This window comes from Lepeophtheirus salmonis, chromosome 8, assembly GCF_016086655.4.
Source record: "Lepeophtheirus salmonis chromosome 8, UVic_Lsal_1.4, whole genome shotgun sequence".
Classification (NCBI taxonomy): Eukaryota; Metazoa; Arthropoda; class Copepoda; order Siphonostomatoida; family Caligidae; genus Lepeophtheirus; species Lepeophtheirus salmonis.
Genome location: NC_052138.2, coordinates 14,853,364 through 14,880,705, shown reverse-complemented (window position 1 = coordinate 14,880,705; position 27,342 = coordinate 14,853,364). Strand labels below are relative to the sequence as shown.

Genomic DNA, 27,342 nt, shown 5'->3' with positions numbered 1-27,342 from the left:
CAGAGTGAACCTTCGTGTTTGTTCATAAAAGACGGAGTGTAACCTGTATAAATTGTTGCAGATTATAATTTTAAGTCCTTGTTAGACTCAGAGTAGAATTGAGATCCACATTGGAGTAATTCTTGCCAATGATTATGCAATACATTTTTGCGTTACTTATAGTGTGGGATTTTTTATAAGAGTACAGATTTGAAAGAATTGTCCTTTTCTGACGATAATATTAATCATTTGATTTGTACATATAACTACATTAAGACATTTAGAAATTAGATATTTAAAATCGTTCGCGGAATTGTTTATGAGTAAGAAAATTTTGGAATTTGTTTTCATTATTGCCCATAACGCTTATTATTATTATTCAAGAAAATATTTTTTGGTTTAGTTGAATCTAAGAAGCCAAACTATAGCCACCAAGACATCTTATTTATTTAGGGCCATAAAGCTATAGAGTTTGTTTTAGCAAGCTGTAAATTCATGATTTCAGAGAGCCTATTTTAGTGGAGCCTATCAGAGGTATTTGAATCGCAATCCCATATTCTGCCTTCTCCGTTAAGATTCCAAGAGGGTATCAGTCTTCGTTGAACTATGCTGGGGGCATAATACACTACTGCCACGCATTGTCAGATAAACATTTATATTTGTGCACTGTTTGATACACAATTATAATAAATTTAAAAGTGTTTCTGGATCTACAGAATAATTATTTTTGTTATTTTATCTTTTTATTTTAATATATGAAACTACTGCTCACTCTTTTCTATAACATTTTTTAGTTTCTTTGTGGGTTTGTTCAGTATATTTATTTACTGTCGAATTTTTTAGAAGGAACACTTTGCAGTAAATGTATTGACTAATAATATCATAGACGGTCATATTTTTCAAGATGTTTGACTTTGATGGAGAGATTTAATTTTAAACTAGAATGTTTATTTTTATTAATTCCATGTAACTTCTCGAAATGAATAAAATCATCACAAAAATGTTCTTTGAGATGTCCAACTAAAAAAAATGTATATAACGTAATACTTTTTTACCTATTAAATTAGTGAATGAATTGATAAATTAAAGCAATTTATTTTTGGTTAATTTATAAGAATAATGTGCTTAGATATAATGGACGAAAGGGTTATTAGGTGCAAATCTACTGTACGTATAAAAAAATGCGGGGGAAATTACTACCCAGGATAATTCCCCAATATTTGAAAAAACTACTTTGTATCATGAGCTTAAATAGATCTTACAAATTATGCTACATTAATTGGGATCATACAATTGGTTGACTCTTGAGGTAAGGCTGAAGTTGAGTGGGTAAAAGATTCAAAATTCAATTGAATGCTGTGACAATTAGACTGTACCAAAATGACAAAAGTTCGGATTTATGATATTTTTTTATTTTATTCATCTAAGCAGGAAAATGAACTTTAATTATTCAAAAAAAGGTCCTTCATAGAATCGTTTTGATTTAAAAAATTGGAAAAAATGATTTTTTTATGTTGTTCTTTTAAAATTATCAAGTTTAATGGAGATACATGATTTTTATTAAATGAAGTAAGATAGATTAGAAATTTAACATCCAACAATATTCGAACAACATTGTGCTTATTTGCCTCGCACTGTAAGGGTTTTAGTCCTAGAGATGTCGTAAGTAAATAAATATACTTTTTTCGTATCGCGTATTTCGCGTATATTTTCTGATTTGTTTCAACATTTTTAATACTCAAATCTCGTTTTTTTATACCAAATGCCAAATTCATCATTATCAAATATACTTCCAGAGATCATTTATGCCAAATAAGTAATATACTTATTTATCTATGTATCATTTTAGAATACAAAAACTGTCTCTTAAATTCTTAAAAATACGACATTTAATGATATATTTAACACTGCTGGCAGTTTTTAAATCATTGTTAAATTTGAGTAAAATATGGAAAAGAATATATCCCTATTTTATATTTGACATGTGTTAGGAATACTTGTACATATTTTCAAATCAAAATGCTTCCATGAATTACCTTTTTTTTTTTTTTTGGACGATTGAAGGTTATTGTCTTTTTTAGATGCATAAGGATTAGTATTATCCTTATGCATTACCAAATTCCAAACTTTTGTCATTAAGGTACAGTCTAGTAATCATTTAAAAGGATCCACCCGGATGAAACTTTACTCCAGAAAGAAATCTCAGATGTTAATAATTACACAAATCTTGGCCCCGAGGACTTGACTCCGATGACACTGGGATTCAAAAAATATTTTTCGCTAATACGTTTTAAACGCAATTTATACAAGTGTGCGTTGGACGTCAATGGACGTCTACTACAAGGCCCTCAGGCACCATTTCTTGCCATTATTGAAGAGCACGTTCCCCATGGACAATTAAATATTAACCCAAGATGGTGCCCCGGCACACACGTCCAAGAAAGTACAGCATTTCTGCAGGGAGAACATGGCTGCCTTCTGGTTAGCAGACTTTCGTCCTTCGTCCTCACCCGAAGTGAACCCCCTGGACTTCTCTGTTTGGTGCGTCATGGAGGCAAGACGAACAAGACTTATCACCCAAACGTCGATGCCCTGAATGCTGTGATCTAATAGGAGTTGAATAAATTGTCCTCGAACTTTATCAAGGCCAGCTGTTCTTCTGTATGTGTCCGTATAGAAGTCATTGTTCAGAATGGAAAGGGACATATTGAATCAAAAGTGTAGAAAATTATTGAATTACCAACTTTTGATTCAAAAGTTTGCCATAAAATTATGGAGAAGTGAAATTGCGTCTTAAAATTTTCTAATTGTTAAGTCCTCGCCGTGTAGCTGTTACGGTCTTGGTTAATCAAATAGAATAATAACAAGGCCTTCATACAAGGTGCTTCAAGTTGAAATCAGAGTTTCTTTAGCTGAGTTACGAGCTAAAAAGCAATAAAACTTTTGGAGTTAGGAGAAGAATGAAGTCGCAAGTTTTTGCAAGAGATTTGTATCAGCTTATAAAAATGTATTTAAGTAGGTAGGTATGCATAATTAATAATTTAAAAAGGCCATTCTCACAGACAAAAATTCCATTAAATAAATTAAATGTAACTAGAGAAGCTTTCTTCCTTATCTAAGTTCACATACTTCACAAGCTAATTAAATATTAATATGAGGTTTTTTATGATTGTTGCTTTGATCTAAATATCGATGCATCTATTGTTGTGTCAGTCTCTATTTACTTGGTCCAGTCCAGTATTAGGACCGATCATATCAGTCCTTGCGACCAGTTTTTCTGACTGCTAGTACTAAAAATGATTTAAAAAAAATAAGAAGTGACGCCACAAGGGACATAACTTTATACGTTTTAGGACTGATACGCAGTACTAAATAAGGACTGATACAATACTACAAACGTTACATCCTCAATTTTTCATGTGACGTCCGCATTGTTAAGTTTGCCCATATATGCCCGAAACAACCAAGTTATACAGGAACAAAAACCTTCTACCCATTTATAGCAAGGAAATTGGTAATTTATTCTCGTATGTTTGGATGTCAAAATAGGACCAACGAATAAATGGATATAAACCTTTACCGTCTATGAAAAATCGATGGCACTAATGTCTGATATTTATCAATATTAATAATACGTTATTACACATTCTTATTTACGTAGTTCAGGCAATAAACTAAATAAATTATATTTACAGATATCCTATATATTTCTCCAATTACCCTACTTTTCTTGCCCCTAATCGATCCCAAAACAAAACTAAATGTATCAATCATAGGTAATCATAGTATCTATTAATAAAGTAAAATTATTCAAATATCACTGTTTTTCTTTGATATCAAGTTGTATTCAATACAATAATAAGTCTTTTTAAAAAAAAAAGACATTTGATAAATTATCATCCAGAACTAATAAGCTACTGTAATGGACAGTTGGTGGAGCAGAAAACCTCTGCCTAAAATCAAATTGAGTTATGTAGCTCAATTTTTCTAAAGTTATGGTCGATTATGTATTTTTTAAGTTTTGTGTTACCTTCACCTTTGTCCTCTCAAAATTTATTGGCCTTTTACCGTCGGCTGTACATAATCTTCGCACAAAGTTTGATCAAAATTGATTTGTAGCTATTGCTGTAATCCTGGTGACTAATAAATAAACAAACGGGGACAAAACATAATCTCCGTTGTGGAGATACATACATTTACTCTAGTTTCCCAACTTCGAGTAGCCTATTTATCTACTCTCAATCTTGACTTTCAAAAGGGGAAGGATAATTAAAAGAAAAACATTTAGTAGCTACACTTCTGTATTTTTCTTGTTGCCAACTCTTAATTATTATTAACAGAATTTTCTTCGCTGGCTAAAATCCACATTAATTACACAAAGGAACAATTAGGGGGAGGGGATTTCGTACAAACTGATCTAAGCCGCCTAAAATCCAAATTAATTACACACAGGAACAATTAGGGGAGGGGCGAGTTATGTACAAACCTATTTCAGTTTTTCTGTTCGTCATCTGAATTCTGAAGTATCTGGGATTATAGTATTTCGGGACTATCATCGTTCAGAGTGAAATTTTATCATTAAACAACCCCTAAATTAAAAGTAGGATTATTAAAGCTTATGTAAAAGTGCTCTTTATGATTAAAAAGTGTTTTTATGGATTCTGTATCTTGATCTGAACTTGATATATTTCCATTTTTAGACTGAAAAATGATGAAAAACGACATTCTTTGTTAGAGTGAAGTGACAAGAATATTATGTCTCCCTCCCTTTTCTGTTTACCTACATGTGAAGGGGTGAAGAAGAAAAGAAAAAAGTTTTTCTTTTCTTCCGTTGAAAGGCACAGTATTCTTACATTTAACACCTGTGTCATTTAATTACATTTATTATAAAACCATTTGTATATTTAACCTCAGAATAAATTTTGGAACCTACTTGTTATTAATATTATGGGTGAAAAAATATTTTTAGAGTAGAATTAAATGTGTGATAATTTTGATAACAATACCAATGTAATTTTATATAAAGAACATGCCCTTTTTTATCAATAAATAATTCAATTCATTCCATAATTGTGATAAAAGTTAGATCTTAGTGCTTTTATTTACTTTAAGATTTACAAGACACTTATAACTTATTCATAATACACTGTGATGAGGAATATCATAGATATCGTAAGCTATGATAAAATTCTAAAATAAATAGAAGATTAATTTTGGAGTAAGACAAACAACAATTCTCTTAGTTGTGCTTAGGACAAAAAAAAATTTTTTTTTTTCAGTATACAAAAATATATTTCACTCTTCTTGGGAGCCTTTTCAATTGTAATATATAATTTAAAAAAGGATGTATTTAAAAAAAAATATGCTTCTCCAAGGATTTTTATTCCATTTTGTAGTGATCCCATTTTTATGGGGTTGTTTTTATATTTCAAATGAATATGTCGTTTTTCATCATTTTTCAGCCTAATAATGGATATAGAATCAATAAAAGCACTTTTACATAAGTTTTAATAATTCTACTTTTAATTTAGGGATCGCTTTAAAGGTAAAATTTGACTCTGAACCATAATAGTCCAGAATTACTATAATCCTAGATATTTCAGAATTCAGATGACTAAGAGTAAAAACTGAAATCAGTTTTAGATTCTCAAAGAAAAATTCCTTTTCTGGCTTGAATTAATTTGTACAAAATGAGTGTTTCCCTGTGTTATTGTTATTTGACCAGAGAAGACGAATAAGTCCAGTTTCAATTTACAATCTCAGTAGGTTTGACCTTTAAAGTCTTTTTTTTAAATCACGTTTTTGAGTATAATTTCGATTCAGAGCCATATTTTGGGAATGAAATAGCTATATAGATGAAAATTTAAGGAAATAAAAAATGATAAAAAACATTCCAGCATTCTAAGATAACCATTATTCATCACGTTATATTGACTATAGTTCCTATAAAACCCATCTAATCAAAAATAAATCTATTCAAAAGAAAAATTATATATGATAGCTAATATTTTTGCTTATTTTTTTCAATTGTAAAAACAAAATAATAAACCGTATATTAGAACTTCAAAAGATTAGCTATAAAAAAAAAGTTCGATTTTGACTGATTTTTTCAGTTTAACTTTTAATTTACTTAACTATAAATAATAAATAAGCAATGTAAGGTTGCGTGACTTTTTTCAAAATTAAATATAATTAAGTCAATTATTCTACTAATTATAATCTTCCATAGCATTAAAATAATTTATATATATGTATGTGTGATGTACATACGTCCTGCTTAGAAAAACAAAATGATGTAAACACATTTTTTTTCAAAAACGGAGACAGATACAGACTTCAGACATAAAATAAAAGTTGTTCCGAATTATGAGTTACGTACGTCAAATCATGTTTAATTCTTATCAAACAAGATTCCTGGGCTCTGGTTGGCCAGTTTGATTTTTGGCAAATAAGTTGATTTCTTTTATAAAACAAGATCGATTCCCCGTGTCACTAAGTTTTTTTTAAGGTATGGGTTGCCGATTCGAAAATGTACAAAAAAAATAAATCCAAAAAACTAATTATTGTATTAACAGAAAAAGGGAGAACGTATATTAAATACTAGTTATTATGGTTGAAAAAGGAAACTGGCAAGTTAGCAATGACAATATATAAATGACAGGCTCAAACATATGAAAAAATTGCTTTATATTTACCAAAATCAGTATTTTCACATAGTTAATTATATGTTGCATTTTCAAGAGTGTCGAAAAGGGGTGCAGGTTTGATTATCTTCACATCAAATGGAAAGAAACATCAACAAAAATTTGTATAAAAGGAGGTTTTACAATATAATTTTACCTATTATATAATTAATAGCTTATAGTAAATCGTTTTAGTTTAAAATTTTAACATTAATAAGCTACATATATACAAAATCTTTTTAATTGGCTATTTTAGAGATAGCATGTTCGCGCTAGTAAGTAAATAATATTTTAGAGCCATAAAGATTAAACCACTTTAAACATGTTTCATAACCAATGTAATAGATTTATCTATTACAGATTAAGTAATCCAATCGACTTATTTATATTTAATTTCTGAACTTTTCCTTCCTCTAAAATATTCATTACTTTCTGCATTTAATAAGTTTAATCTGTTAAGTCTACTTTCCACATTTGAAGTTTTGATTAAGTATTAAATAGAAGTTAGGACTGTTGGTTAATATGAATCACTTGTGCAAAAATCAAGGTTTGTTTGGTATAACGGGGATATATAAAGTGATAATGAAGTACTGAGACGTATAAAATGGTACAAAATTAAACTGATATTGAATCCTGTTCTTGCCACGTCATTTCATCATACTCAAATTGTCCTCAAAATGACCAAACCCCTTAAATTTCTAAGCTAGAACATTGTAACTTATCAAACAAAGCAAGAATGAAATTGGTCTTAAAAATGTCTAAACAAAAAATAGAGTTGATATTTTTTAAGGAAAAAAAGTGCAAGGAGAAGACGTGAATTAATATCCTTGTCAATATTAGCTGCTATTATATGATTATGGGGAAAGAAATGAATTATTGTTATAAGAAGGACAGCCTTTTTTCATTTAAAATAACATTATTGAATAGAAAATATCATAATTATGCACAAATTCATATAAATGTATTATACATTTTTACAAGAATTTGTATCAAAGATAGGCGATAATGCTTAATTCTGTGGGAGAAGTTAATGCCACGATGACCTGTTAAATAATGAAAAAAAGACAAAAAAAAAACAAAAAAAAACACACGTTCAAACACTTTTTCATTTTTAGTTTTTAAAGGTAGTTTTTTCGTTACAAACATGTCAACTCTACTAATTGCTTAATAGTAGGGATGACATCACCGCCGTTGGAATGTATCTTCAAGGGAGGGGGATATCCAAATTATAAAACAATGACACCATCAGGGCCCTCCGCAGGATTTTTTTTTTTGGGGGAGAGGGGAAGGGATTGGTCCATTGGACTTTTTTTGAAAATTTTGACCGAAAAGCTTTTGGTTTTTTTAAATTCCAAATTTGAGAAATATTTTTTTAGAAAAGACAAAAATCTTTTTATTGAAATTAAGAATTAAATTTTTTTCAAGAGACTAGATATGAAAAAATAACAATTTTTTGATAAAAAATGAAGACTAATTTTTTATTTTTTTCCAAAATTATGACATTTAAAATTTTTTAGACCAGAGGAAATTTTTTTATTGTGACAAATATAAAATTTTTGCAAAATTGAGGGAAAGGCCAATAAACCCTAAGGTTCCGGCACTACTGAAAGATAGTAACGTTATAACACGATTTAATTCGACTTTAGGTAGGTTATTAAGTTTATCATGCGTATGCAAACAATTTATGTCGAAGAACTTTGCATTTTATAATCCTTAAATCTCAACAACTTTCTCTTTCAAAATAAAGAGGTTCTTTGACTTAAAATTTTTTTGGTCTGAAAGAGAGAAAATGCCAGGTTAGTAACATTTGTGCTTCGAAAATTAAATTTATAATGGCATTTTCCATCCTACAAATAAGTCGGATTGAAATCACAAGTCCTCTTCATTTTGATAGGGTGAGTTGTGAGAGGTTTGAAGATTATCAGAAATAAATTGTCTATACACATATTACGTTTACATGCTAAATAGATATGTTACCCTGCCTTTAGGTTGAATTACAGTCAAAAAACTTTTGATAAATGGGAAAATATTAATATGCAGACAATTTTTATGTTTATTTGATAATTTTTTGATTTATGTTCATTGGTGGATAAATATGGTTAAATAAATGAGGAAATTTATGTAAATTTATTCGTTTTTAATTGGCTTAGCGACTCTTTGAATGAAGTCCATTGGAAAATGTAAATAATAGACATATATTTACCTTGTTAATAGAATTCTCAACAAACTATATCAATATTTAATATTATTATCAATAGTCTTTACAACTTCCAACAGATTGACTTGTTAATATAAATTAAAGTGTTTCATGACTTTTTAAAGAAACACGCATGTTAAAGATAGTAGTTAATACCTCAGCCAACGAAGTTTAACTGGGGTTTTATTTTTGCTTCGGGTTGTTTGTTAGTTATTATGGAAAAAGTTATTAACTTATTTAGTGAAACAATGTACCTTGATAATTTGAAAATGTTTTAGAGAATAGCAACATAACAGTCTTCAAGCTTCATTAGAACAGCTACAATAGACATAGACAATAATTACTTCGATATCGATCTTATAATTATACTCTGAGTCCAACAAGGACTTATAATTATAAATCTGGGTCAGTCTGTCTTTTATGAGCACATGCAAATATTCAATCTAATTTTGAATATCATTGTATTTAGTAGATAAGGAAGTTTACTCTTCAGGAATTAAAAAATAATAATAACAGCTTAGGATAAGAAAATTCACGGTATGCTTAAAAAAAAGGAACCGAAATATGACCTGGTCAATCAGACAATTTGAATAATGTTTGGGAGGAATTCACCTTATCTGTCATGACATTTCATTGAGTTAGCTCGGATTAGCTATGAGATTAAGGAAATAAACAAATACCCCACTCCATATCTAGCTATGATATTGCCAGGAATCACTCCGATTTCAATCCTCAATTCTACTCTGAGTTCCACAATGAATTACATTTATACCCAGGCCTGCAGAGTCAGTTCAAATAATGCCCCACTCGGACTCCTGTATTTTGAATATCACGAACTCCTACTCCACGACTCGGACTTCAAAACACAATTTTATAAATAATATATTTTAAAGGCTATATAAGTACTTTTGAGTCATTTGAGTTGAGAGACTATAAATATATATTTAATTCATGGCTATTAGTTATATGTAGTGAATAATTAATTGTGCCTGGTATTAAAATATGAAAATATTTGGAATTTAAGATATTTTACTAAATGAACAAGAAATGAAATGGATCAAAATCTATCCATGGCTAATACATTCATAAGTTTCTGAACATAATTTATGTATTCGTAACCGAGGAACACAACAATACAAACAACCTCTCATGGCAATGTTATACATGCCATTCACTATTCACAAGACTAAGTAATGAACTAGCATGTCTATGCTCTACCCAGTATAATAATTTAGACTTTAGAGATGTTTAGGAATTGTGATTGTACTCATAGTGACCACGGAACACATTTAAAATTTGTGAAGTAAATATATAAAAAACTGTACGTACACTCAATATAAGCCTTAGATTAGAAATACGTTTTAATTTTTGCAGTTGGAGTGTGAGTCAGCATAATTTTTCCGACTTTGACTTCACCACAAAAGGCACCGACTACGATGCCCTGCTTATAACCCTGTAACAAATTATCAGTCTTACTCTTCGTCTTTTACGGACTAGTGATTATTTTATACTTAACATATTGAAAGCAGTAGTTTATGACTGGTTTTATATAACAATAGTAAAAAATCTTTACTACACAATGGCTATCAAACTCAACAAACAAAAAGTTTTAAATATATTTTTCTTTTTTTCTTTTCATACTATAGGCTTTTATTTCTATAAAATATATATCAAGCATACATAAAATCATGAAAAAATAAAGAGGGAATGGGAAAATAAAAATCATTAATGAACATTCTAGTTTAAAATTCTTCCGCCTGAATTATAGTCCACAATCCCATTGGTATTCCTTTAAAACATAAAACACCGAAGAACAATTTTTATAAAAAATATGTAAACATGGAAAGAGCTGAAACAAACACTTAACGGTTATAAGTACTTTCTAAAATCAGAAATACAGATGCAACCGAATAACTTAAACTACTCAGCCACAGATAAAAAACTAGATTTAAAGAACGTTCATAAAAATAAAAACAAAAGACATAAAAGACGTTTCTCATAACCTTCTCCAATTTTCTGGAATATATTAATTGAGGTCTAACCGACGAAAAAGGAAAATATGGAACCAAATCTGAGATGAAGTCCAAATCCACCAATCCAAGGAATTTCTCCTAGAAATACGCAATGGAAAAGCGACATATATTGCTGCAGATACTATAATTACCTTCTAATTTCCACAAATGGAAGTTCCTTACCAGAAGTAAGTCGACTTTCTATATGTGCTTTAGAACTTATTTAATCATTATTTACTACACGGATTTCAAGTATAGAACTCTTTTGCTGAGGAATCCCGAACAAAATATGGGCTTTCATGTGGTTTGAAGGCATACATAATTTAACTTCTAAACAATGTATTATCAAAGAATAAAAAAGAATCAGAAGTTATAAAGCTCTTTTAAGAAGTCAATAATTTAAAAAAAACAACAACTTTATACTATGATATGAAATAGTATATTATTAGAGGATGAGGAATGAGGGTAAATTATATTATTCATAGTTGAAAATAATATGATCTACCAGTATGCCAAAAAAAAAAAAAAAATACTTTGTCACTCTTACAATTTGAAGAATATTAGAAAGAAGAGTAGCATAGTTGTCATGACGTTTCATTAAATTCGCTCGGAGCATGTAGGAAATGAAATAAATATGCAAAAACTTCACTAAGTATCTAGCTATCTCATGTCGATTCTCAATTCTACTACGAGTCTAGCAAAGACTTACACTTATAACTCTACAACATATCCTTACTGTTTATTTTCACCATTTATTCACTAGTCATTACTTTAAACTTAGATGTTCTCCCTTCAAAAATATAAGAATGACGATAATAGCTTAAGAAACATATTCATATTTATGTATTAATAACAAAAAGCCCTCTTCCAATATAATATTATTTTCATCTTTGGTAATATTACAGTAGACACTTGAAGGGCACTCACTATAGTGTAAACTTCTGTTGAAGGTAATTTTTCCTACATTGTTCTACATAAGGACCTTGAGGTAAAATATAAGAATGACGATAATGGATGGGTTCTTAAGAAACATATTCATGGATTTACTTTTGTGCAATCCTGCTCACCAACAATAACCTCCGGTAACAAAAAAAGTATTATCCCACTAAATTTTGAGAGGTCAATTTCATATGAAGGATTTTTATGTTGGTATTAAATTTTGTAAGGTCAAGCTATTACAAAATGTTAAAAAGGCAAAATATAATACTTTTTATTTTCATCAAATTAAATTTTGTGAGGTAAAGTTCAATTGATATGGTCACACAAAATGTTAAAAACGCATAATTGTCAACCTCTTCTCGACAAATTAATGTAAATTATAAGAAGAATTAGTTTTATATGGAAGTTTTCACTCTAGCAATGGATTATTTTATTTGGCAATCTCTTTATGTTCACGGTAGCAACCCCTATATCAATGAAGACTCCTGAAGCATTCTTATAAAGGATAAAAAGGTTAGGGACAAAATCCAATTATATCATACTTTTATATAGAATATGAAACGATCTCCCTAAACTTAAAAAAAAAAAAATTATTATCCATAAAGTACATACCTCTTTAATTACATTTGATATATCTGTTTCTACATTCCTTTTTGATATATTTCCCTATCTCAATCCAGTAGCGTTTTTCTGTTTAATTAGATTTGGGAGGATCTCAAATATTAACCCCTCCAGCCATTCCTGTGGAGGGAGGACATCCCTCTTAAGGACAGCTCACTCCTGAGGACAACCCAGCAACCTTTTTGTACATTTAACTATTATATTGGATTAATTAAATTATTATTGGAGAAGGTTGAATTTGTCTTAAAAGTCAAAGAGCTCACAACTACAATGAGGATGAATTGGTAGCCAATTGTTTAGACTCTGAACACAGCTCTGTCCACCTTTTTTACATTGTTCATCAGAATTTTATGCTCAATGGTGTTATCATAAGGCTAAAGTAGAAAGAACGCCTGGTACAGTTTAAATTGATTCCTATTTACTTTTCAACGTAACAACATCAGGTCTCAGTGAAGAAGCCTTAGACTGTTGAACTTGTTTAATGAACAATGATACAAAGATGATACGTCTTGAATTGGATAAAGGATTTTTAACTAGAAGCATGACATTTTTGGCTTGGATGAATATGATGAGTCTCCTTAGCATTCAGTCATTCCTATCAACCCCCCAAAAATTGAAAAAAGCACACATAAAGAGTTTGAACGCAGAACGCAGGGTAGCCTTAGTCAACTATGAACTTTTCAAAAGAGAAACTGAGGAACTGAGCTGTGCATTATCATCTCAAGTCAAGGCCAGATCAACAGATATCATAGATTAAAGATTGTTAGGATCTGGCTAAGAAAGGTGGGGAAATACCCAAAATTATGCTAGCGTGAGACTTGAAAGAAAACAAACTTTAAAAAACAAGAACAATTAATATTAGGTAAATAAACTACCAATGTTACAATGGCTCGAAGGACTAAAAAAAATCCGAAACTTTCTAAAAGATGGGTGCTCTATTTACTTTTGGTGATACAATAGACGACATCTCCAAGCTGACATAGATACAGGTATAAAGCTACCCGAGATACATAACCCTCACTACCAAAATCAAGTGATTTTCTTCGTCTTCTGAGAAACTAAAAGAAGCTACCCCTGAGTACTTATTGCATTAAATAATTAAATGATTTTCAGTAATATTACTTTAATGGTAATATCCTTTTAGAAAACTTAGTCAATTTTTAGATGTTATTTTAGATCAATAATTGTATTGTCTACCGAAAAATTATTATATTTCTTTAAATTATTCACCTATATATTATTAAAGTTTAATTTTTTAAGCATGAAGATATGAAAGTTGCTTTGTTACAACATATTTCATGAGATATCTTCCCCCCCTATTTACAAATTAATGTTAGGGGTGATCATCAAGGTGTTGCTCGTTTTCATCATTTAGGGGGGGGGGAAGCTTAGCCCCAAAAAGTTATTACCACAGTAATATAATAATTTATATAATAGGATTATTGTATGTACATATGATAATTTTTTTTGTAGAGAAGCTTTATCCCCCTTTAATGATAACTATTGGTATCTAGAGACACCACTGGATATCTTTATGTAATTATAACATTATATATTTGTAGAAAAGTAAACATACATATGAATTTGAGAAAATGAGAATCGGAGATATATATAATGATTTGTATATCTTAAGTAAATAGGGATATGACCAAACTTTAGAGGGTATGCACAGGGGTTAGCATAGGTTGATATAATCATTTTTGGATTCAAATAGACTGTTTCCATATTTTGGAAGGGGCCTGAAACGAAATTGGAATTAATGTTCCTCCCCTAGTTTAATATAGAGTATTCAGATAATAAGCCTCATTCAATGGAAAGGAGTCTTGAAACAATGAGGAGAATTGTCAAGGAGGATCTCAAGATGAATTGCTATAAACCCAATCACCGATATCAACTTTCTTACGATACCAGAAGAGAAAAAAAAGAAAGAGCTCTAAATCTCCCCAAAAAAGTACCGCAAGTTGGGTATATCGTTCTCTGTGACGAAAAGTTTTTCATTCTAAAGGCTATTAAAAATAATCAAGGATATAGAATCCTAGCCAAAGGTATATATAAGGTTCCAGAAAATAATAACTAAACGTGTCAAATCTCTATCTGTCATGGTCTGGAAAGAAATTTAATTTAAAGGGAAGATACTTTCAATAAATTTTCTCGACAAGAAGTAAAAATCCATTGCCAAACCTACATATACACCATTCTGTAGCTGGTAGTGAAACCTTAGTTCGTAGAAAATACAACAAGTTTTTGTAAAAGATCATACAACCGGGTATGTCTTAAAAAATACTAATTGGTAAGCATAGAATCTACGATTTGGCCACCTTGTTCACCAGATTGAAAATTTTAAAATTGTAAAACCGACCAACGTTTTTAAAGTATTATAAATTCAGGGTTTTTCAAAAAAAAATTGTCTTCTTTCTTTATTATCTTTCAAACATAGGCAGATATGATTAAATGTATTCCATAACTTTTTTTAAACAAGTAAATTATCTTTCAACAATATTTATATGAATTTCTTTCTAAATTAGATTTTTTTATTTTACACGGAATAAGTGTGAGATATATTTTTTTTAACATCTTACTCAAAACGTAACGTTCTCTATATTAAGGCGTTGGGCGATCTCTTTAATTCTCTCACAATTGTTCAAAATTTCTCAGTCACACTTTTAGGCCATGAAATCTCAACATGTGTAAGAAAAAAATGTTAGAAATGGACCAGTCTAAGCTGTGATAGTATAAAATTATACACAAATTATCTTAGTGGATATAGTCTCAATATATAATTTTATCTCTTCGAAAATGTTCTTCAAATGATATTCATGTTAAATTTTATTGTTAAGTAAGTATAATGGAACTGTGGCGTTTAGTATGAATAATTAATCAACTATTAATTGTATAAGTCCGTTATTATGCCAGGAGTCGAACATTAAAAAATCAAAGATTATAACTATAAATTTGAAAACCTTGATTTGACTGTCAGTTATATTAATTATAACTCCAATCAAAACTTTATAGTTATTTTCTAAAAATCGATTATTGTATAAAATATCACCTAAGACGAGTGCAATCTAAAGAGTCTTTTTAAAGTATTTTCCCAGTCTATTATCGCTTTTCTTGAGGAGAGAATATCTAAGTATCAAGTGTAATCACGAGTGTGTGTGTTCATGAATGATGGAGACTAACATTCATGATTTGTTTTTGGAAGTAATAAGGATAAGTTCTTGTTGGACTCGGAGTAGAATTGAAAATCGACATCGGAGTAATTCTTGCCTATATCTTTCTTTATTTTCTTATCCAAAGATGCTTGTGGCTGATCTAATGAGACGCCATGACAGCTAAGATCGTCTCCTCTATAGTACTCTTCAAATATTAATTTTAATTGTTAATGTTTACTTTTTTTTACACAGCAAGCATGCTTAATATTTATAACCCTGTTTATTACTGACTTAATATAGTAATTTTGTTCTTGAGATTGATTTTGATCTTGAGACTAGTTCTTGAAGATATTTGTCTTCAATAGTCTGGATTAATTACTCAAAGTCTGGGTCTCAAGATCAAATCACCTAGATGAAAGAAAATAAAGTGTATGTGAGTTCCTTGATAATGGAGAGTAACGCTGATGCTTTTCTCAGGCACTTTATAATTATTTAGATGTTCCCTCCTCAAGAATAAAGTAATAATGATAACAAGTTTGTTTTTTTAAATGAAAAAAAAGTCTGGCACTTGTCTAAGGTCAATTTTTTCCCCTTTTTTATTTATAAATGTAGAACTTAGACTTGTATTAGAATTGATGATCGAGGTGGTAGTTATTCCTGCCTATATCCTTGCTATATACAGAGTGGGATTGTTCTATATTTTCTTGATTGCATAGCTGCTCCATGTAGCTATTCTAATGAAACGTCATCAAAGCCAAGATGCTCTCTTCTCAAACATTTTTTAAATGGTCAGTGAGTCAAATCCGTTAATTTTCAGTTTATTTTTTTTAAATATCGGAGGTCATATTTTTTACACCTGTTCTCATACCTCTAGAATAATCGGATTGTCCATTGAAATTTTTATTATTATTTGACGCACAGGGTATTTATGCATAGGCATAAATATGATACTCAATAAGAAATTCTCTTCCAAATCCCCAATGTAATATTATTCATATCTATGTCATCATAAATTTATAAAAATATACATTTATAGTACATATTTATGAAAGTTATGTTATGTATAGGAGTATTTTAAATTATACTTTAATAGCATTACAAAAATAGGAAATTGATCTTGCTCGTAATTTCAAAGCTCCTCAACACCATAATCTCTTCAAGAAAACGTTTTCTATGTATGCATAGAGCTTTAACAGGAATAATTTCCTAAATGGGATATTTATACATGTTACATCTTAAAAAAGACCAAAAAATTTACCTTCGACGAAAATTGTCTATTTCATAAAAAAACCTAAGACCTATAAGGTCAATTCATATTTCATTTAAAATAACTAGAGTATATTTTGCAAATAATGTTTGGAATCAGAGTTCTGTTCTACCTTTGAGATTAGGATGAATTGGAGTTTGTGTTATTAAAGGATTCAAAATTAAATTGCATGATGTGATCATATACTACAATCTATCCGACTGAAATGCAAGTTAACAGGGAAGGCTGTCAGATGCTACTAATTAAAAAACATTATTGACCCCTGGGGTTGGATACCAAAGTACTTGGACTCAAAAGATATTTAAAATTTATAAAAAGGTTACGTTGAATATAAATGTTAAAGTCCTATTCGATCTGAAATAATTATAACAATGCGTTCAAACTTGGTGCTTTGCGTTGGTATTGGAGCTTTCTTGGCTACGTTACGAGCAAAAATGGCAATAAAACGTACTGGGTGGTCCATTGAAATATTAAAAATTACTATTTTTTTTCTTCTTATATATATTAAATAATAACGTCTATAATATTACTAAATATAAATTGAAATAAATATTAGTTTCGGAATCTGAAATATTTAAATACGCAATAATCTTAATAAAATACTTTTTTTCTTCTTCTCTCGCCCTTCTTCTTCAAAGAGGATCAGACACGAGTAAATCTCCCATATAGTAATTAAAATTAATTCATATTTTGATATATTACAGCATAAACAATTAGTTACTTAAAAAAACTAACTTCCCTAGCTTACGTACAAGTCGAGAAAATGCCAAATGAACATGATCGGTTGGACGTCTCCAGAACCGTCGTCCATGCCGTCAGCAAGGCCGAAACGTTGGGGAAGAAGAAGGGGATCAAAAAGGCCAAACTGGATCGGGAGAAGTTAAAGAAAATAGATTAGGCCAATCCCCTTAAGTCCACGAGGGTCCATGCAAAATATCTCAGGGTTTCAGACCAAACTATTCAGAGAGATATCAAAAAGTGGGTGGAAAGAGTGCCTTGTGAGGTTGGTGAGGCTAATTTTGACTCCAGCAATTGAAAAAAAACAACAACATTTTCCTCTATTGTAAGACTCTTTTGAGTTCTTTTGAGCTCTTTGATGACACTTTTGGCCACCCTACAGCTCTGTTGTCAACGTTCTCGACTACACCTTTTTGGTTCATGTCTAGGGGAAGGCCTACAGTATCCGTCATCAAAACACCAAGGCCCTCAAAGTTTAGGGGTGTCATGGATGACTATATCTACAAATGATACCAGGTCTTACGCTTCTGTATGGATTCGTGAGTAAGACCGTTGTATATAAGGTGAATAATTTTGTGGAGTTAGGACATTGACTCATTCTTGGTCATGCGGACTGTCTGATAAGGCCACGGCGTATGAAACTTAGTAGGGGAAAAATAGCTTTTGTTCTCGATCAAGATCTCCACACGGCACCTGAATGCCTCTCATGCTCTTGCTACCTAGAGCGGATCCAGGTCCTTCATTGTATTGAAGATGGAGGCCTCTAAGTCCGCAATTGTGCATGATTATTCTTGCAGGCGATCCCCTCCACCCTGCCCCACAAGTAAAAAGCACATGGATTGAGGTCCGGGCCTGGCCAATAGACAAAACAATCTTGGCCTTATGAGCAGATGCTGAGTCTTGCTGAAATATATATGGCTTCCCATTTGTGACCTCATACATCCATGGGATGACCATGTCCTTGAGAACGTCCTGTAGACCTCCTTGATCACCTTCTGGCCTTTTAGAAAGAAGTGGCGGGGGCGGCATAACTTGTCCTTCCGTGCTAATGACCACCAGGACTATAATTGTAGCTGGATTTTTTTTTTTTCATGGCTGGTTGAACCTCATCAGGGTCCAAACAGACCCATCTAACGTTTCCACGGTTATGGTTGGTGTCAATGGTGAAGGGTTTCTCGTCCGAAAAAAAACCCGAACGTAACCACCTTTGCACTTCATTTGGTTAATAAGAATTTTACCTTGGCTGATTTTGCAGAGTGTCCCTCGCGGCGAGCTTCGATGATGAAAATTTTTCTGACTTTTTCCATGCTTGTACGACAATATACTCAAAAAACCTTGTTATTAAATTCGATAGCTAACACGTTTACTTGTCGCAAGTATTAAATTAAAATTATTTAATATTTATTAAATCACGTAACCCATACAAGTCTCATAACTAGCCGTTAAAGTTATTCTGGATTTACCTTGTCCACCCTGTATAGTCACACTATGCTTTTTAAGTCGGTTAATAATACAAAATATACTTCATCCCAATCACGAGAGGTAACCAGAAGTTTTTCCCAAATAATGTGGCATTATTTGAAAGATCTATTGAAGTTCTTTTTAATTATGTATGAATTTGCATTATAGATTCAAGGGTTTTCAAGAAATTACAAATTTTGTGGTGAGTAAATGTTGGGGTGTTGTAAGTAGAGGTTAAAAGATGAAGCTACTAGATCTCAAGACGTTGTTGATCATTCTGTACTTCTGTCCCTACTTTTTATTGTTTTAACCTACTTATTTAGTATTTACATACTTAATTATATCTTATTACTAATCCAGGGATATAACAGTAAAATATTGATATTGATAGGAAAAATTGATTATGTAAAATGATAAACATTATATGTTATGTATTGCTACATTTCTATTATACCTACATATATAAGCAGGAGTATATAGGTTATCTTTTTCTATTAAATATTCCTTTAATTGGTTAGATGGAGTTGCACTGATTATGTAAGTATGAGTAAATATTATAGTAGTACAATTATTCCATCTGACCTAGAAATTGTGTTTGAAGTCAGGATATATAAATATAGTTGAAATAATATGACTGTCAGTATGCTAAAAAAAGAAAACCAAAAACAATGTGTCGATTAATAATTTGAAGAATAATTGCGGGAAGAACAGCTTGCCGGTCATGACTTTATAATAGATTATTGTCCTAGTTATGGACTTCTATCAAGGAGGAGCCTTGGAAAGAATCTTTCCGATATCAATTTTTAATTAGGGGTGTCCGAAGGGTCATATATATATAGGGCTTGGATTTTGTTGTAATAAAACCCAAGATTTAAAATGTTTTGGTAAAAATTTGAAAAATTATTTTTTTATGATTTTTTTAAAAATTACCTTATTTTGATAAAAATTCCGAAAATTAAATTTTAAATTTTTGGAAAAAATTTAAAAAATTCATACCTATTCACAAAATATTAAATCTTACGGAAAACAATTTCAAATATAAATTTTTTTGGAAGAATCTTACAAAAATCTGTAGTTATTCAGAGAAAATTAAATTTTTTGGAAAAAAAAATTCCCAAAAATCCCAGCTATTGACATAAGATTGAATTTATTGGAAAAGTCTAACAAAAACTACACTTATAAATCCTCAAAGTTACTCTCTATCATTCATGAGCACACTCACTTCTCGTTACATTTAAGGTTCTCTCTTCAGGAATGAAATAATAATTATAACAGCTTTAAAAATTTAATAAAACCCTATTCAAGTAACCAAAAACAACAAAACTTTTACGTTGGATATTTAATGTTTTAATTTGGAGTTTTACAATTAATTTTTTGTGGATAATATATTTGATTATTTTTGGATTCACATATTTTATCCAACTCCCTTTTTTGAAAGTTTTTGGAAACATACTTTTTTTGTCCAAATTTTTATGTTAATTTTAAATATGTTTTATTATTTTAGGTAAGATTTTCCATTGATGTTTTATGGACGGGTATGACTAGCACCTCAGATTTATATCTGTATGGTAAATAAATATATATGTAATGTATTCAAAAAGTAGGTTTCTATTTGAGGAGCTGCAGTATTGTCTTTGTTGGAAATTTTTAAGGTTAAAGTTCACTCTAAGTTGATATAAACACATTCAAAAAATCAATGAGCTTCTAATTATGATATTACTGTATTGGTGATGTATTTGCGTACCACATGACGTCACTTTATCATTTTTTCTTATGTTGTAAGCAACTTTTCGATCCCTTAGAAGAATTAACCTCGTTAATTGAGTAAAAATGTGTGAATTCATGGAGACTGTGTAGTTGGTTAAGTAGTAATATTCAACGCTCCATGCGGATAAAACAAGGTTTATTTTTTTCACCACTATGATTTTCGGTTCTATTTCATTAATATATTAATAAGAAAAAAAAAATCAGCATTTGATTTATGTTCATGTGTTCCCCCCCAGAGATGGAAGTTGCAAATAATATTAAACTATTAGTATCGTTTTGTGTAACACATTATATATGTTCCAAATTGAGCATAAATGAGCAGCAGATCCTTTATGCAGCCATACCACTATTTGTACCACATGTGCACTTACTCAATACAAGTGAATTATCATGTTTTGTGTTGCTCGAAGAATATTTTTTAGTAACATCCCCGTATTTGGTTATGCAGTGAGGCGTAGAGCAATATTTGTGTACAATATATACATGTTTACAAGCGGTTGTTTCACTTTCCTAACAATAAAAAGTAACTGGAGCTAATGAAGACGATTAACTATTCCTCGAATCGATGAAAACAGATCAAATTGCAATATTTGGGGCATTGGAAGTGAAACTGCAGTGACAAATGTCACTAAAAGTCTTAGAAGAGGCTCAAATTCGGACTATCTCTGATTTTGCGAGTGATAGTGAAAGAGAATAATTGGCGGATGAAAATCAAGAAGATGAAATTCCAAATACAAAACGTAAAAAAGTCAATGAAGATAAAGAATAAATAGAAACGAATACATTCTTATTTTTTAGATCAAAAATAAATATGAATAATAAACATTAGAGATAACTATTTAGATTGCAAAAAAAACCCAAAAAACATTCAGAATCTTTTCGGCCCCTCCATGTTTGTTATATTCATATTTTTGATCTAAAAAATAACAATGAAGTCGTTTCTGTTTATTTTTGTGATTGCTTTCTTATTTATATATAAATTCATATGAATTTTTAGTATATGTTAATATTTGAATAAAATATAAACCCTGGTATTAAAAGAACTCTCACAAGTACTTCGATATCAATAAACTACCTTTCCTAAGCTCGTAATCCTTTATTCAGTTCTATATATTCTAGCATGGATAATTCAAATACTTTTAAGATAGGCTGATCAATTCTCTTTTTTTACTCGGACACTTCCTCTTTTAACATCTTGTCCGGAGCGACCGGGAGCTTTTTTATTTATTCATCAAATGTCAGGTTTTAGTCTTAATGTAAAAATACTAACTATTTTTTCCGGAACAAAATAAAATCCAAAACAATTTTTTAAAGAGCAAAAACAAGAATCCAAAAATGATTACCCAAGAATAACCGCATTTTCAAATGTTTTTTTCGTACGTACTTTTGTTTTCAAAATATGATAATCATATTTAAATTATTTGTGTTGAGTATTGGGGATTTCAAGAACACTTTACCACAAACGACTTTGACATTAAGCCAATTATAATAATTCTGTAGAAAAATAAAGTAAGTATGAGAGTCGTGTCATTAAGCTTTGACTCGAGTGGGTAAATTAGAAAAGTAAAAAGAAGGAAAATACAAAATTAAGGATCTCTGTAATATCCATTTATAATAATTTTCAAATATATAGTGAATATAAAATTCATTCCATGTTATTTTAGTTCTTTAATTAAATAACTATTTAAAGAAATGTGTATATTTTATATATACGAATAGGATAAAACAAACTTCGGGGGAGCTTCAGAAGCTATCAAAGCCATTGGAAGTAGTTTTAGATGTGAGAAATAACAGTATGAGAGTGCGAGTTAATAAAGATTATTTTCCCTTTATTTAAATGCTTTATAAGAAGTTATACAATCATCAGATGTAAGCCAAGTATGCCCTGTACTGTTTGATAGCTTGTTGCCAACGAGAATCCAAATTCATATTGCCTTTCTCGTAGAAATCCATATTGGCAAAAAACTTGGGGACCCAATTTTCACAGGCCTCTATTGAGACCAAATTTGTATCCCATGTGCGTTCGCCATAGACAGGAACAGGTAGTAAACACTTTGGTGCCAGCTCTGTACTGTAGGGTGGATGCAAAATAATTTCCCATCCGAGCTCTCAGAGCTTCTGGGGCTTCATCAAAGATGTGTACGGCCTGGCGTTGTCTCAATGAAACACGAATCCTCCCCTATTCACCATTGCAGGCTGCTTCTATTCAATTGCCAGCTTATTTAAAATTTGTTGATTGAATTTGTTAAATTATAAAGTTATCAAGGCTTATTGATAATTTATCCAATGTTGCTCTTTGTAGGCCGTAAAAACAAAATTTTTGGGGCATTATTTGTAGGTTTCTCAAAGTAGAAAAAATCAGGAATACACAATTTCAATTCAAAGGTAATAATTTGTAGATAAGTGTAATTCTTATAATTGACACTACAAAAGTTTTCTCGTAGTCCTATCATTTTTATAGGGATATGAATATTGGCTGAATTGAGGTGTGCTATGTTTGGAACGATCCAATAATGATGACGATTGATTATTATCTTATTTAGACAACTATATTATATTATATCGTTAATTAATAATCAATACATTACATATTCGTCATGTTCAATTCCATATTAACAATGAATCTTCTGTCCAGTACCTTGTTCTAGAGAGGACGCCGTTCTTACCTGTTTAGTAAACTACTAAATCCCTAATAAGGTGAGAGTATAACCCCCAAGGTACGTCGCTTACGACTATTTGGATCTTATTGAAGTAAGCAAGTCAATTTTAATGACGTAACAAATATATGGAAAACGCTGTGCCGTACTTGTATTTTACTCTATCTCAAAATGTAATATTTGTTTAAACTGTTAATAAACAATTTGTATGAAGACAATTCACTAATTTAACAAATCTAGGACATCATTTACACAGTAGTAAAGTTCGGTATGAGTATGAGTTTAAAATCAAATCTGTGAACTAATTCAAATAAATAATGTACAACCGGTTTGTGTAAGCAATTTTTTGTATATATTTTTCGCATGTTGTACAGACATGTAGACATTATGTTTTTGTTGATGCTTGATATTGGAGTTTTTAATTTACTTGATAACTGTCTTGAACTGTTTTAATCTCCTAATTTCCTTCTTGCACTTCAATTTCATGTTTAGAACTTTGATTACAATTCCTGTATGCGTTTTTGCATAGTATTTGAGAATTTTTAGGGGATATTTGACTCCACACTTGACAGTTAGTGCTCGGGTTAGTCTCTTCAACACTCTACGGTTTTTATCAACTTTTTCCTTCTGCATGTCGCAAAATACTTCTTCAAACTTAGCGACATCTCCAAGGAATACATTTGATGGAGTAGTTAAGCCACTTATGGAAAGATGAGGAATCCATGATGTTTTGGTTAACCATTTATTATTGATCTTGTCAGGATAAACCCCTAAATTAGGATGGGCTGTTTTGAGCTTCCAAGCAAGAAAAATGGTAACATAAGCCATCCCTTGGTAGTTGCAGTCCTATTTGTGAGAGGAAGTAAAGGATGAATATGAATTGTTCGTCGATTCAAAGTTATCAGACTCTTCCTTACTGTCATTCCAGTCTAGGAAATCTCAGTCGAAATCAAGTCAATAATGGAAGTGAAAGCTTTTGCAGTTGTCTCGAATAATATCTAACAAGGTAGCCTAACCCTTTGGCGAGCAATCTCTTTGCACTCAATATGATGTTCTGTCAATTTCTAAACAACTTTAAATTCACAACAATCAATATGCATGAGTTCTTCAATGTTCTTTTCCGAACCTCATTGATTTCTCGTTGCAATCGGAAAGATATATCCCATGTCAAGAAGGTGATTTCAGGTTAGTTTAATCAAATGTGGGAATCCGGGAAATCCAGAAAATTGGCTGACTTGGATCATGTGGGCATGGAAAAGTAAACTAACCAGGTTTACTCGATTTCCAGGAAAAAATTATACAAATAATTTACTGTGAAAAGTAATTTACCATGTCTTATAATCTAAACCCTTGTCTGGCCAATGGTGCAATCAATAATATTTTTATTATACCATTTTTTTGCCATGGATGAACCTACGGTATTAACTCATTGATTGCTTGCTGAAAATAGGGTTTCACGCAAGAATGAAATAGTGTGAGTTGTAGGATGAGGACGTTGATGCAAACAAGACTGTAAAAACAGTAGAGAGAGAAAAGGAAGTAACTAAAGTGGTTACAGAATGCAGGGTAGGGTATTGATGAATACACGGATGACTTTCCCATGATAGATACCAAATTTGGGGTTTTTATTTTGCTGAGTACAAGTGGTCAATAAATTATCAACTCACGTTGTTATATTATTGTTTCAATTCTGAGTGACTAGTCAATTAGTTCTGATACTAGTATTAGAACTCATTGGACTAGTATATTTCTGACATCACTCAGTTCCGCAAATCAGAATGGAGAATCTAAGAAACACAGTACCACCTTGATAAACCCCCCCCTGAGATAATGTCATTAAAAATAAGAAAACTGTTGACAGAGAAAATAAACTATAAACTAAACTGCTCCTTGCTCGCTGATACTATATAATTTTCAAAGTACTAACATACACTTTTGAAACCAAATTGTATATTGCGTATAAAGATTTGTGTCCATTTGAGTACGTACATTTAGTTTGATAAAAAAAAAAGGACTTTGTGTAGCAAACATAAATTGATTGGTTATTTTTATATGGATGATTGGTTAATGTATGTATACCAAGTTATATAGGGGTAAAATATCTTCTTTCTTTTCATTGATTGAACATATTGTTATAATCATTAAAACCATTTATCTACGTAATGAACTGAATAACCCGACAAAAGTTTAATCCTATTTATAGAGATCCATTTTTCAGGGTGTACCACGGAAAAGATTTTTTTTTTCAAACGCAATTTTCCTTTCAATCAGTTATCGGATTAAAAAAACAGATTCTGAAAGTTTGATGGATTTTGATTTATTTTATTAAATAAAATCACCTACAGCCACAATTACATCTTCTATACGAAGCCAAAAGAGCGAGAAGGCCTTTTCCAAATGGTCCCTTGTCAAATCCTGGAATTCTTTCTTGAACGGATTGATCAGTTCATCTTTGGTGTTCCAGGGGTTTCGGTTGGTTTGTCGTTTGATTGCAGCCAACACACACATAAAAAAAAATCTTCATATTCAGATGGAGTGAGATTGAAGGCCAAAGGTCCGGCAAGATGAAAATTGCATTGGAGCCATTTGATACTTTTTTAGTGGCGAGGGAGTGAGCCGAGTCCTTCTGTGACATGTAAGGGCTCCCATTGGCAACCACGTCGATCCAGGGATTCACCTTGATCTCTCTCAAATATTATGTTGTTGCTCCCGGTGAGTATTGCAAGGGGGGCTTGGTGCCTTTTCCAAATATTTGGGACAACAAATTCGTGAATTGATTCAATTTTTCTAACGGGTGCAAGTTTGAAGAAGCTATCTAATACAAAAAATCAGCTGCCAAAGTGTCTGCATTTTCACAAGAGAGCAGACCAAAGTGACTCCATAGATAGCTTGCTAACCCTGTATACTCAACAATATCCAATTTCAAAAAAAATATTATACATAAGGAATATTATTTTTGTACAAAAGTAAACTCATGGGTATTCATACTGTGCGCGAAGCATTGCCCGCAGGAAAAATGTCATCCAGAATATTGCCTACAAAAATTTACCACCAAAGCTAAAATCCTCACTGTTATAGTACATTTAATCTTATGCATGTACTAGTTTGTTCCATCTACTGATGGATCTGACCAATGAATATTTAAACTACAAGGAAGAAATGGCGTGCGAGAAGAGATACGACATGGGTTGTTCGTATGTTTTGATTTCATTGATAGGTATATCATTCATTGTAAATAAGAGTAAATTCTTGGGAAATTAATGAAACATTCAATATTAATAATAATATTGTAGAATGCAATTAGACAAGCGAAATTTTTATTAAAATAAATCATTATTTTAATCCCCACCTTTCAATTTTTGAATCCTTTTTTACTCTTTATTTTTAATTTCAATAGAAGTTCTTTTTATAACTTTTTGAATATTATCATTTACTTCTGCAACTAATTGTTTTGCCATTCACTTATAATTTATTGGTGTATAAAACCATCAAAATGATGGTTACATTTAACATCAAGAAATTCCAGGAAGTATTAGTCTTCTCTATTAATTTTAAAATATTATAATTCGTGAAAGTATTCTTTTGAATTTTTTTGTTGAAGATATATTTTCTTGAATATAGGCCACTTGTTTTAATTTCTGAAAATATTGAATAACAAAACGTACACTTTAAGAAAAGTAAGCATTAAAGTGTTTTTTTATACTTTAATACCTTGTGACTACTATGACATTCTAGAAAAAAACAATAATTCATCAAATCGATGGATTTCAATGCAAGGCAGGTATGAATATACCTTGAGAGTTGTTAACAAAAAACTTACTTTTTTACTACAACCTAGATATTAAGAAGTATATAATGCTAATTAATAG

At 30.8% G+C, this 27,342-nt stretch overlaps 1 protein-coding gene and 1 pseudogene across 1 annotated transcript in view; one reads left to right on the top strand and one right to left on the bottom strand.

Annotated features, from left to right (window-relative positions):
• LOC139906161 (cytochrome c oxidase subunit 1-like) overlaps positions 1–18,617 on the bottom strand; it is a 47,367-nt pseudogene extending 28,750 nt beyond the window's left edge.
• The window catches only part of LOC121123500 (uncharacterized), a 303,852-nt gene extending 281,450 nt beyond the window's left edge, over positions 1–22,402 (top strand). Inside the window, exon 3 of the mRNA XM_071890283.1 lies at positions 20,554–22,402. Within this exon, the coding sequence (XP_071746384.1) occupies positions 20,554–20,625 (72 nt within the window). The 3' untranslated portion in view covers positions 20,626–22,402. The remainder of the gene's footprint in view (positions 1–20,553) is intronic.
• The last annotated feature ends 4,940 nt before the right edge of the window (positions 22,403–27,342 follow it).